The sequence below is a fragment of the Aquarana catesbeiana genome, linkage group LG03 (genome assembly GCF_042186555.1).
Source record: "Aquarana catesbeiana isolate 2022-GZ linkage group LG03, ASM4218655v1, whole genome shotgun sequence".
Lineage (NCBI taxonomy): Eukaryota > Metazoa > Chordata > Amphibia > Anura > Ranidae > Aquarana > Aquarana catesbeiana.
Genome location: NC_133326.1, coordinates 130717072 through 130731513, shown reverse-complemented (window position 1 = coordinate 130731513; position 14442 = coordinate 130717072). Strand labels below are relative to the sequence as shown.

Sequence of the window (14442 nt, the reverse complement as noted above, 5' to 3'; positions counted from 1 at the left end):
TGTTCTATAGCGTCAGACTGAAATTTAAGTACTAACCAAGAAATAGCGTGAAATGTTTAAATACTTTTTTTTATAATATATTGTATTGTACATATTATAAATAGATAATAGTAATAAATATTAATTGTTAAAACATATACAGTATTTAGGACAATTGGGAGATTCTAATATAGCCTTATAAGTACAAATAGGCCAGAAACTACATGCCATATACTGTATATGATATTCTGACATTTGTTACCTGTTGTAGCAATTCCCATGAAGTAAAGATTTAGCATATACACTGAGAGAGTTCTTATCCTCCTCTTGATATCCTAAGGCATCAGGGTCCAGGCAAACAAAGAAGACACCCTTTTCAATGCAGCTCAGTGACACCCGATTCACACCGTGATTGAAGAACTCGGAGCGAGCCTTTGCCCAAGAAACTCTGTTACGTCATTTGAAACCAAAAAAGGAAAAGTTTCAACAAGTGGTAAGTATATAAAGCAAGGAAAGAAAGAGGGAGACAAGCAGAAAGGGAAAGGTTATATTTATAATATATATCCATATTCTGCCCATGCCTAAGAGTCTTCCTAGTCTTTTCCCCTTTTCCCTGATCTCACCGGTCCCCAGCTGTGAGTGCTGCCAGTTTATCCTCGCCTGGTTGTGGTGGGCTTGGATCATCAAGAATGCGTTGAATTTGTGTTTGCAACTGGCGTGGGCTAAGCAGGGTTCTGTCATCATATAGGCATAGCCTGTAGAAGCGGCCCTTGTGGTACACACATATATGTCGACTTTCTACCAGGTGCTGAAGGAAGTCTGCAGAAAAAAATATATAAATTGAATTGTGCGTATGCTTATTCATATGACTAAATGATGATTATAATAGAAATAGCTGCTATGTAATGCTTATTGTACAGAGAAGGCAAGTACTGGGGTTGATTTACTAAAACTGGAGAGTGCAAAAGCTGGTGCAGCTCTGCATAGAAACCAATCAGCTTTCAGGTTTTTTTAGCTTAATAGGTTTTTAAAGGTTAGTTGAAAAAGCAGAAGTTAGAATCTGATTGGATACCATGCACAGCTGCACCAGATTCTGAGTGAGCTCCAGTTTTAGTAAATTCCCCCCACTGTGTATTCACATATCATTGTCTGAGGTTTATTGATTCTTGTGTTGTTTTCAGTAATAATAATTATCCACTGTTCACAAATTTGGATTTTAAGGTAGATATAGTATTGTGCTCTTGTAGACATAATGAAGTACACTATTGCACACTGCCAGAAAATGATCAAACATCTAATTGCTGACATATGAAATGTTTTTTTTTCTAATTATGTATAGAAGCAGAACCTTCCTGTATCCAATTTTGAAAAAAAAAAGTTTTTCTTTGTTTCTGTTACAAAACTTTGTAAATACCATAAGTAAGTTTTCTCCTTCACTGGTGAGGCAGTACTGATTAGCACTGATGAGGTGGCACTTATATGCAGCACTACTGGGCAGTGATAGGTGGCACTGATATGCAGCACTGATGGGCACTCTCAGGCGCCACTGATGGGCACTCATAGGCAGCACTGATAGGTGGCACTGATGGGCACTCATAGGTGGCAGTGATAGGCGCACATAGGTGGCATTGGTGGGCACTTATAGGCGGCACTGATGGGTGGCACTGATGGGCACTCATGGGCGGCACTGATAGGCAGCACTAATCAGGAGGCACTGACAGGCAATCATTGATGGGCACAGAGTGCCATCCTAATGGGCACTGATTGCCACTGATTGGCATCCCTGGTAGGCTCACCTGGTGGTCTCCAGTGGGCATCCTCGATGGGTCTGCACTGATAATCAATGTACTGATTATCGGCGCAGATCCCCGTCAGGAGAGCAGCCGATTGTCTCTCCTCTACTCGTGTCTGTCAGTGCGAGTATCGGAAAAGCGGCTCATGTTTACACTGTGAGCAGCTGTGATTGGACACAGCTGATCACATGGTAAAGAGCCTACAGCAGAGGCTCTTTACCAGGATCAGAGATGCAGTGTGTCAGACTAAAACACCACACCACCGATCGGCGCGCTGCGTGCCCCCGTGGGCGCACTCTGGCAGCTTATCCTGCTGGATGTCATATGATGTCAAGTCAAGATAACTTAACCACTTTGCGGCCATCATTTTGTTATACGGCGGGCAAGTTAAAGGATAAGTTTACGTTTTCAGGCAGAATTTCACTTTTTATAATGAATAGAAGCATTTTCCAATGCCATTTTTGGCCCAGCTTTTTCTCACTTATCTTATCCACAGGAGGTTTAAAATCTTAGATCTCCCATCAGCTATGTAGTACAATGGCCTGTCTGATTTGATACAAATGGATTGGATTGGTCAGGTGTGTCACCCTATTCCATAGTTCGCCACACTTGGGATGCCTTTAACCACTTCAGCCCCGGAAGATTTGGCTGCTCAATGAGCAGGCCATTTTTTGCGATTCGGCACTGCGTCACTTTAACTGACAATTGCCTGGTCATGCGACGCTGTACCCAAACAAAATTGACATCCTTTTTTTCCCATAAATAGAGCTCTCTTTTGTTGAGCATCTCTGCGTTTTTTATTTTTTTTAAACAAAAAAAGCGACAATTTTGAAAAAACACAATATTTTGTACTTTTTGCTTTAATAAATATCCCCATTTTTTTAAAAAAAAAAGCAAATTTTTTTCTCAGTTTAGACCAATATGTATTCTTTTATATATTTTTCGTAATAAAAATTGCAATAAGCATATATTGATTGGTTTGCGTAAAAGTTATAGCGTCTACAAAATAGGGGATAGATTAATGGCATTTTTATTACTTTTTTTTTTACTAGTAATGGCGGTGATCTGCGATTTTTATTGGGATTGCGACATTATGGCAGACACATTGGACACTTTTGACACATTTTTGAAACCATTGATAATCAAACAGCGATCAGTGCTATAAAAATGCACTGATTACTGTGTAAATGTCACTGGCAGGGAAGGGGTTAACACTAGGGGCGATCAAGGGGTTAACTGTATTCCCTGAAGGTGGGAGGGGACTGACTATAGGAGATGACCTGAACAACCTCGAGTCGTATATCGAGGTGTTCCTTCCCTGAGGCTACAAATTGCTCCAAATATAGTGGATCCACCCAAGCAGCTGTCCTTTTTTCAAAATATGGGGGGTTTTTATCCATGCAGAAAATGTTCCATTTGCCAAATCAATGCATGTAGAACTAGAAGAACAGATTCTTTCCAGTCAACATACACTCAAGAGACCTTCCCCATTAAACCCTTCGTCACATGTACAACGAAATATGTGGTCTATGTGATCAAATGTCCGTGTGGGAAGCAATACATAGGACAAACGAAACGCATGCTACATGTGAGGTTAAGTGAGCATGTGGCTAACATCAGACGTGGCTTCCCTAAGCATAGTCTTTCTCATCACTATGCACAGAGGCATGATTGCAATCCTGAGGGCACTACATTTTTGGGCATAGACAAATTTTGTGGTCACTGGAGGGGTAGCAACATGGTTAGGGAAGTTTCATGTCTGGAAACCAAGTGGATCTATCAGGCCCAGACCTACAGCCCATTCGGTATGAACATCGAATGGGATATAAATGCATTTATTAATAATGGTTAGAATTTTTTTAATAATGGTTAAAATCTGTCTTTTTGAGATTTATATATAGCTTACGTATTTTTGAGGCCTGGTGGTCGGTGTGATCTATGTCTTTTGTTAAGTTCTGTCACATATTTTACCACAAAGTTTATTAGTAGTACCTATATTCCCTCCATGGAAATGTTATTTTATTTAATGTTTTATGTGTTGTTACATGTACCTACCACAAGAGGTCGCCACTCTATGAGTCCACATGCACGTACGATCCCTGCCCAGAGTAGATCCATTTAAAATCTTGAGAGGAATTAATCTTTCCTTTTGACTTATTATTATAACCATTAAAGGTATATTTTTGAAGGAAGTTATGTGCTGACGTTTTTTGTGTAACTTTTATCAATATTTTTGTTTGATAAATATATTTCAGCTTTCAGGCAGTGATTAGTTTTGCTGTTGAAGCAATATTATTTTATTCTAAATTTGTGTTTCTTGTATGCTGGTGAGTTGTATTCAATCTTCAGCCAGGGAAACACATTTTGATTATATTGCTACCTTTTTCCGGGTATTTGTCTCCCTTTTTTTTTTTTAACAAAGGTAAATTTTTTGCAATCAAAACGTACACGTCAGTTTACAATATATCATACAAAGAGAAGAAAAGGCATTAATGTAGCACAGTTACAGAAGTTATCTCACAGGTATTTGCATTGTCAGTAATTAATCATTTGAGGATCAAGTAGCTAATAAATTATACAAAGTAATTTAGCAAAACATCACCAGGGGAGGGGGCTCTCTCACCCGAACCAGTGAGTTCCGAATGGGCATAGTAATAGTTGATCCCCAAAAAAGAAGGGTATAGAGACACAAAAGGAGGATAGGAGATGACCCAACTTTGCTGGTCCTACAACATATATAACAAAAAAAAAAAACACCCATTATACCTTTAACCCTTACTGGCTTAACCTAAGGATCTAGTCCCAGGCTGGGCGGAAGAACCTCCAGCGGGAGGGATCCCCAGGAGTCAATCCAGGAAGACCATATTTTATCGAATTTAGTCGGACAATTCCTGTTGATATATGTTATCTTATATAGTGGCAAAACAGCATTTCTCCAGGCAGTGACTGTAGGCGGCGCACCCGACATCCACCTCAGCATAATCTCTCTGCGGGCATAATACGTAGAGTATGCTATAAACAATTTTGTGTATTTCCTCACACCAGAGTCAGCCAACACATTTAACAACAATGCACGAGGGCACATTGGGATCAGAGTTTCCGCTGCCTGGTTAATGTCTGCCAGAACCCGCTCCCAGAACCCCTGCAACAAAGGACACGACCATGTCATGTGTATGAATGAGGCCTCCAGGTCTCCGCATCTTGGGCAGGCCGGTGATCTATCGGGATAAATAGTAGCCAATCTGCGCGGCGTGTAATAAGCCCTGTGCAGGAATTTTAGTTGCAGGAACCGGTTCCTAGCAGAGATCATGTTAGAAACGTATGAAGAGACACATGTCTCCCATTCCTCTTCCTCAAGGGATGGCAAGTCTCGCTTCCACTTCATAAATGTTTTAGTAAGTTTTGTGGGCCTAGAGGCTGTTATATGAAAGTAAATCGATGAGAGGGGTGCTGTCAAAATTTTTGTGGACAGCAATCGCTCCACAGGGTCCGACTCAAGGGTAATGCCCCCAGGAAACTGATGCTGAAATGCATGCCGAACCTGCAGGAAGCGGAGAAACATCCAGTTGGGCAGTTCATATTTTTCTTTAAGCTCCGGGAATGTCATCAGCCTACCCCCCGCTACCAAATGTTTGAGTCCCACTATACCCTTAGCTGCCCAGACCTGTGGGTCCGGTACACTACGTAGGTGAGGAAGATTAGGGTTACCCCAAAGAGATGTATGAGGGGAGATTTTACCTTCGGAATGATAACTCGCCCTAGCCCTATGCCAGACCGTTACGGTAGTGCGCATTAGGGTCGTCAAGTTTGGATAGGCCCTAGTTCCCCGGAATACCAGGTTACTGAGTGCGGTGTATGATCCTAATATCGCAGCCTCCAGGGTTACTGCGGGGTTGTCTCTGGGTTGTGAGAACCACCATCTGGCTGTCACCAATATGGCTGCCCAGTAGTATACCTGGAAATCCGGGAGAGCCAGCCCCCCTTGGCCCACCGTCAGCTGTAGTGTGGTTAGTGCCAATCTGGGCACTTTTCCCAACCATAGAAAGGAGTTGACTATGGCTTTTATTTTGGTAAAGTAAGAGGCCAGGATCGGTATTGGGCTATTCCTAAACAGGTAGAGGAACTTTGGGAGGAAGACATCTTAATTAAATTCACTCTCCCCACTGGCGTTAGAGGAAGCGACCTCCAGTCTGCGCACTTCTTTGAGAACTGCGTCAGTAAGGGATTTAGGTTTAGATCCATATACTTGGCCACCGATCCCCCCAAATGAATCCCCAGATACCTAAATTTGTCAACCCAAACTAAGTGACTCTGAATGGGTGGTCTAGGCTTAGTAGGATTCAAAGGATAAATCAGGGATTTTCCCCAGTTGACCCTAACTCCTGAGTAAGAGCCGAACTCGTTGACCAGTTTCAAAGCCACTGGGAGTGAGGAGGAGACGTCGTTCAAGTACAGAATAGTATCATCCGCATACAAGGATACCTTCTCCTCCACCACCCCCATTTGGATACCCCGAATCGCAGATTCTGCTCGACTCCTTGATGCCAGGGGCTCCACCGCCAGGGCAAACAGCCCAGGCGACAGTGGGCACCCCTGCCTGGTACCCCTGCATAGTGGGAATTCCCTCGAGAGTGAATTGTTAGTACGCACTTTGGCTCTGGGTGAGGCATACATCAGGCGTAGCCACCCAATAAATGTTGGCCCAAACCCGAATTTCCTGAGGACAGCCCAGAGGTATTCCCATTCAACTGAATCAAACGCTTTTTCGGCGTCTAAAGACACCACCACCCCTGGGCTGTCCTCCGGAGCAACAAGTTTTTCAAAAGTCTGCGTATGTTTATGTCTGTCCCTCTGCCTGGCATGAACCCCGAGTGGTCCGGGTGGATCAGAGCTGTGATTACTGAATTTAGGCGACCGGCCAAGGCTTTGGCAAGTATTTTTAAATCCACATTTAAAAGCGAGATTGGTCGGTAGGAGGAGCACAGTTCCGGATCCCTGCCAGGCTTAGGGAGGACAACAATCACCACCTCAGACATAGAGAGGGGGAGGGCACCACTCTCGAGGGTTTTCAGCAATACTTCCCGATATGTGGGCAAGAGATCATCTGCGTACTGCTTGTAGAATTCCGCCGGGTAACCATCCGGTCCCGGCGTCTTCCCACCCTGCAGGGATTTAACTGCCAGTTGGAGTTCTTTGAGAGTGAGAGGACTATCTAGTCTCTCCCTGGTAGCTTCAGTAAGGCATGGTAAATCTACCCCCTCCAGATACGCCTGCAACTCAGGTTCAGTGAACCGCACTTTGGAGCTATTGAGTTCTTGGTAATAAGCTGCAAATTGTTCTTTTATTTGGGAGGGATCCGTTAGGACTTCCCCGTCAGGAGACCGGATACGGGATATGGATACTGGAGAGGAGTACTCCCTTGACAGCCAAGCCAATAGGCGACCACTCCTCTCCCCCTGTTCAAAGATCCTCTGACTCTGGTGCAGGAGGTGTAATTTTGTGATAGATGTACATATGAGAGAGACGTCTCTCAGTGCTTCCTGTAAGGACGCATACGCCTGAGAGGTATGGTCTCTAATATAGGCCGCCTCCAGCCCACCAGCTCTAGCCTCCGCCCTCTCAAGTTCCCTACGGGCACCTTTACGAACATTTCCAATATGGTCCCGGAATTTACCTCTCATATAAACCTTAAATGCATCCCAGACAACAGAGACAGGGATAGATCTATCCCAGGTGTTCCAAAATTCTTTCATATCAGCCCTGCCTGGGACATCCACCCTCGAGTCAGACAGCCAAAATCTGGAAAGTCGCCATAAACCCTCTGAAGCATGGCTTGTTAGTTCAAGCTGCAGGGAGACTGAGGCATGATCCGAAATCCCTCTAGGGAGGATAGTAATGTCTTTTATCCTGGACAGGACCATTCCCCCAGAGTAAGGGTATTTGTCTCCATGGTTGGGGATTGATTTCTGATCTGTGGAGAGCGGGTTATCTCCAGTTAATATGGAGCAGTGAGTTTTTACCTAACTTCCGCTCTCTGGAGTACAAGGTTTGTTCGGCTCTTTGTTTATTTCCATAAGTTCCGGTTTTTGGAACGCACGTCATTTCCAGTCGTTGCGTTCCACTGGCGGGGAATAGGCCATTTCCGCCATATCGAATGCAAGACCATATCCGGTTTCTTTTCCTATTCATCCCCTTTATAAGCGGCGATGTCACATGGCATAGCCACGCCCCTGAGGATGCACGCTTGTGACGAAAGATCAGGCTGTACGAGGGACACGTGACGTAGCATTGTGGACAGGGGAGTGGCTGCCATCTCGCCGGTAGGAAGCGCTGGACGCTTTCCGACTGCCTGTAATTTATTCACTACATGTGAGTTTTTTTCTACTGCTTCATGTCAATAAATTAAGCTTACTGTCAGATGTTTGCGCAATGAGAGTTTTCCTCTTCTTTTCTTATGTGGTTACCGGGTTGTACCTATGGGAACATGCTGCTTGGTTACCGAGCTGTATACACCTGGTTTGTCAGTGAAAGAGGGACCTCTCTAATGCAGTGAATTATATGGAGCGGGGATCCAACCAACCATACATCTCTATACTGTGTATATCCAATGCACTGGCGGTAAGAGTCAGCATTATTGGGTGTTGGTGACGGCTCTTCCTCTTCAGCTTTTTCTGATGAATTTCTGAATTCTTCTTGATGGACTACATTACCTATTAATTTATTAGAATTATCATATGATGAACTCATTGTTTATTATTACCATTTATTAGCGCTGCACCTCTTACCTTACACCTTCCTTATTGTATCCAGCAATATAGTGCTAGCAGCTTTTTACAAATTATAATTTAAATTTTACTAGGTTTAGCGCAACAAATCTTCTATAGGTGATGACAGATCTGGTTCCTAGCTATTAGGAACTCACGATCTGCCTCTCCTCAGCTTACAGAACAGGGATTTGTGTGTTTACACACACACGTCCCTGTTCTGCCTCTCGTGCCCACGATCACGCGCGACCGCCGGCCACAAGCATTGGCACCCCCGCAATGCATCAGGCATGTGCATGCCTCCGGCGGCGCGTGCGCGCCTGCTATCCTGCTTAAAGGAGCTGATATACAGCTACATAGTTTCGCCCACCCGTACCATTCTGCCGCAGTAAAACTGCAGCGGCTGGTCCGGAAGTGCTTAACATGTAATGACAACACAAACACAATGCATATTTAAAGAGTTTCTGAAACACATGGCAAAGTGTGCATTTTCTCTAAGGTTTGCCATGCATTCTGAAACACACAGCTGTGAATAGAGCCTCATTATTCTTGTGTAAATGGACCAATTTCATAGAGTAATGGCAGTGCATGTTTTTTGGCTTGTTTTTCCAGTGACACACATAGGGCAGCCCGTTCATTTCAATAGGCTTTGCTACATGTGGCAAAGTAGCTCATGGGACATTTTGGCATGGTGCAATTTTTTCCTGCGTTTGTCACCTGTTTTTTCACATTGCAAAATGTGTGTTTGCTTCTGTGTTTAGTGTGCTGTTAACAAATAATGACACTGAAAGAGCAACTAGGTCATTTTAGGTGTATAAATGTGGTCAATACACTCTACAATCTGATTTGTACAATCTCTGTACAATGTCCTTTAGATTGACCAAAACTATGTAATAGGAGGACACACCATCTATTCAATCACTCTGTATTCAATCAAGCAGGCCCTTGCACTACATCAGGGGTGTCCCGTGGGCTGCATGCAGCCCCAGGAAGTTTAGCATGTGGCCTGAGCCAGTCTGAAGGAACGCAGGGGAAGCCAGGCAAATGCACGTATGGAGAAATGCCGGGGATGCTGTTAAAACTTAGCTGATGGTTGAAGAGTGTGTGCTAATGAGGTCAGCTGGTAAACTACTTCCTGTGTCTTACTGGTTTCTCTGTCTCAAATCTATACCATGGAATCTCTGAAGCTTCCTAAGAAATATAGCAAGGGCTAAGGTAAGGCCTTGTTCTCAAAATCAAAGACAGCTTTTTTTTGGAAACATTCCTCAGAGATTTTGGTCCATATTGACAAGATAGCATCGTGCAGTTGCTGAACATCCATGATGCAAATCTCCCGTTCCACCACATATCAAAGGTGCTTTATTGGACTGAGATCTGGTGACTACGGAGGCCATTGGAGTACAGAGACCTCATTGTCATGTTCAAGAAACCAGTTCGAGATGATTTGAGCTTTGTGACATGGTGCATTATCCTGCTGGAAGTAGCCATCAGTAGATGAGTACACTGTAATCATTAGGGGATGGACATGGTCAGCAATAATACTCAGGTAGGCCGTGGTGTTTAAATGATGCTCAAATTTCAATTTCGTAGCCACAGTTTCCTCTGTGATTGACAGAAGTGGCACCTGGTGTAGTCTTCTGCTGCTGGAGCTCATCTGTTTCAATGTTTGATGTGTTGTGCGTTCAGAGATGGTATTCTGCATACCTTGGTTGTAACAAGTGGCTTTTTGAGTTACTGCTGCCTTTCTATTATCTTGAACCAGTCTGCCCATTCTCCTCTGACATCAACAAGGCATTTTCGTTCACACAACTGCCGCTCTCTGGATATTTTCTCTTTTTCTGACCATTCTCTGTAAACCCTAGAGATGGTTGTGCGTGAAAATCCCAGTAGATCTGCAGTTTTTGAAATACTCAGACCAGCCCATCTGGCACCAACAACAATGCCACATTCAAAGTCACTTCCTCCCCATTCTGATGCTTAGTTTAAACTTTGGCAAGTCCTCTACCACATCTAGATGCCTAAATGCATTGAGTTGCTGCCATGTGATTGGCTGATTAGCAATTTGTGTTACCAAGCAATTGAACAGGTGTACCTAATATAGTGGACGGTGAGTGTCAGCTTCTGCATCCACACCATAAATACACATTGTCCCTTTTCTTTGTATAAGTTGAGTGATCAAAAGTCCCATAGACTCGCACATACATAGGTACCTTGCTGAAATTTGGGAAATCTTACACACTGAAATTGCCTTCTTTTTGTGCTAACAGATGGTTTGTCTCCTTACATGTGTTGTTTCTGCTTTGTCATTGGTTCTGCTTTGTTTTGTTGCCTAATTTTTTTTTCTCTTGCTGTTCAATCACACCCTATTGCATAGGGAACCAACACAGTGTATTTGTTTTTCTGTTTGTAATGTTTTCCATCTTCAAAAAAATTTATTATGGAGAAAAAAAAAAGAATGTGTATGGGAGGTGTGTAAGCACATGCTTGTTTGAGATCAGTGGCTCGCCAAGTTTTGGACAAAAAATATGGATAACAACACCTTTTTAAACAATTTAGCAATAGCAACTACCATATTTCTTTACTTAGAAGTTCCCGTTTTAAAGAGCTTCTGTTCCCCTGGATTGCAGGATGCTGGGGCAATCACACTGGATTTGCCAACTGAAAACTAATGATGGAATGATTCGAAATGTATCCTGTATGCAGTGTTATGTCCTGGATTTGCAGTTTTTTAGTTGTGTGCAATGTGATCTTCTGTTATATTTCATTTGTACTGTTCTATAACACACTCACCAGTCTCCACTCCTGGAATCCGTGAAGTGTTAAACATCCTCTCCATCTGATAGGAGCACATGGGGACAATGCCAAGAGCCATGACCTGGTCACAAAGGAATCAACATTAGCTGAATAAATACCTGTTTCTGCGCAATGGACTATAGAGGTGATACGGGAGAGTGTGATTTGTGGGCAGCTGCTGTCACCAAGTAATATACCCTTCAGGGTATATATATACAGTGGGGACGGAAAGTATTCAGATCCTCTTAAATTTTTCACTCTTTGTTATATTGCAGCCATTTGCTAAAATCATTTAAGTTCATTTTTTTCCTCATTAATGTACATACAGTACACCATATTGACAGAAAAACACAGAATTGTTGACATTTTTGCAGATTTATTAAAAAAGAAAATCTGAAATATCACATGGTCCTAAGTATTCAGACCCTTTGCTGTGACACTCATATATTTAACTCAGGTGCTGTCCATTTCTTCTGATCATCCTTGAGATGGTTCTACACCTTCATTTGAGTCCAGCTGTGTTTGATTATACTGATTGGACTTGATTAGGAAAGCCACACACCTGTCTATATAAGACCTTACAGCTCACAGTGTATGTCAGAGCAAATGAGAATCATGAGGTCAAAGGAACTGACTGAAGAGCTCAGAGACAGAATTGTGGCAAGGCACAGATCTGGCCAAGGTTACAAAAAAATTTCTGCTGCACTTAAGGTTCCTAAGAGCACAGTGGCCTCCATAATCCTTAAATGGAAGACATTTGGGACGACCAGAACCCTTCCTAGAGCTGGCCGTCCGGTCAAACTGAGCTATCGGGGGAGAAGATCCTTGGTAAGCGAGGTAAAGAAGAACCCAAACATCACTGTGGCTGAGCTCCAGAGATGCAGTCGGGAGATGGAAGAAAGTTGTAGAAAGTCAACCATCACTGCAGCCCTCCACCAGTCGGGGCTTTATGGCAGAGTAGCCCGACGGAAGCCTCTCCTTAGTGCAAGACACATGAAAGCCCGCATGGAGTTTGCTAAAAAAACATCTGAAGGACTCCAAGATGGCGAGAAATAAGATTCTTTGGTTTGATGAGACCAAGATAGAACTTTTTGGCCTTAATTCTAAGCTGTATGTGTGGAGAAAACCAGGCACTGCTCATCACCTGTCCAATGCAGTCCCAACAGTGAAGCATGGTGGTGGCAGCATCATGCTGTGGGGTGTTTTTCAGCTGCAGGGACAGGACGACTGTTTGCAATTGAGGGAAAGATGAATGCAGCCAAGTAAAGGGATATCCTGGTTGAAAACCTTCTCCAGAGTGTTCAGGACCTCAGACTGGGTCTGAGGTTTACCTTCCAACAAGACAATGACCCTAAGCACACAGCTAAAATAACGAAGGAGTGGCTTCACAACAACTCCGTGACTGTTCTTGAATGGCCCAGCTAGAGCCCTGACTTAAACCCACTTGAGCATCTCTGGAGAGACCTAAAAATTAGCAAATGGCTGCAATATAACAAAGAGTGAAAAATTTAAGGGGGTCTGAATACTTTCCGTCCCCACTGTACATAAGAAATTACATTAGATTAATTATGGTGTAGCTTTACCTAACCTCTCCTTCCTATTCTGTTTCCAATACTGTGGATATAAAAAAGTAACAATAAAATTATGCATAAAAAGTGCCAGTACTACAATGCGCCTCCCCCTCTTTTCATGAGAATTCAAATACCACATGTACTTCAAATGTCAAATCATCTTATATTAACCTGGTGTAAGTTGGTTTTATCCTTCCTTATGACGTAATCTTTTGAATAGTTAGATCTATGCTAAAATTGTTTTAGTTAAACTACTTTTAGTTTATGTTGGAACTACAACTCAATATTATTACCATATATGTGATCCTTTCTTTTGCTACCACCATATGTACTTATGTATGCTAATTGTTAAAATTTAATAAACAAATTTGACAAGGAAAAAAAAATGCTATGTACATAAATATAAAGTGCATGTTCAGGAACTACAAAACACCTTCCACATAAATAAATGAAAACAATATCAGTAAAGTCCTTATTAAGTGAACAAATAATATTCCATTAGTCTTTTAATAAAAAAAAGTCCTGGATTAAGTGCAAAGTAAACTGTGCTCTTGTAGCAAAGTAATAGTGCCACTGGTGCTTCCTCTCCAAAACTGCACTCACCGCAATTCCTTGACCCCTTGTAACTAAGTGGGTCAAAATGCACTTAAATAAATTGTCCCCTTCCCAGCTGTCCCCATGTCTAACACTATGGGAGATTCCCTCTTTTGATTTCAATTGCATGGTCCGTTTGGAGGAGAGGAGGAATTATTGGAGTGATCAGTGAAGATGTGGAGACAGCCAGCATCATTTAAAGGATTTTTTGAGTGCTGAAATAGGTCGCTTCTCAGCAGAGTCATTGGCACATTTAAAGTATAATTGGTATTGGAATTCACATGCAAAGAGCAGGTGGTGCAGTGTCGTACCGCAGCACTTTACATGGTCTTTTTTATTTTTATTTTTTTATATACACAGTATTGGAAACAAAATAGGAAGGAGAGGTCAGGTAGCTCTACAATATAGAATAATTCTTTTAAATTAAAAAGAATGGGGTTTTAAGGCAGGGCCGCTGATAAGGCAGTACAGACAGACTTCCTGTACTGTACCTGGGCCCCATCAGTTCACAAAAGGAGCCCAGGCACCTGCTGAGCAGGAGGGCTGTCTGTACTGTCTTATTGCAGAAACCAATCCTTTTCTGCCTCCCTCTGCAGTGCTGCCAGTTTCTTCTCCTCTTTTTTCCTCTGGCTTCACTATAGGGGGATTGGTTGTAGCACATGCACCCCTTCCATCTGCTGTGTGTCCCTATTCCCTGCAGCACTTCCGGCTTCCCTCCTCTCCTCTCCTGCCGACAGCTGCTGCAGACACACAGGTGTATGTTTCAGGGTGGAAAGCTGGGGAAGGGGCTGGGAAATATATATTTTATTGGCCCCTTCCTTTCCTGAATGAACACAGTGAGTGATCGGTACCAATCACACCTGTGTCCATTCATCACTGAACCATAGTAAACTGTGTTTACTATGCTTCGTTTTGTGAATGAGCAAGAAGCCTCAGAGCGCTTCCAAT

At 42.9% G+C, this 14442-nt stretch overlaps 1 protein-coding gene across 1 annotated transcript in view; it reads right to left on the bottom strand.

The window, feature by feature from the left end:
• CPT1B (carnitine palmitoyltransferase 1B) overlaps positions 1-14442 on the bottom strand; it is an 88278-nt gene that overhangs the window by 29968 nt on the left and 43868 nt on the right. The window contains exons 9-11 of the mRNA XM_073619232.1: positions 11327-11411; positions 603-798; positions 242-427 (exon numbers count right to left, since the gene is read on the bottom strand). Coding sequence (XP_073475333.1) covers positions 242-427; positions 603-798; positions 11327-11411 — 467 coding nt within the window. The remainder of the gene's footprint in view (positions 1-241; positions 428-602; positions 799-11326; positions 11412-14442) is intronic.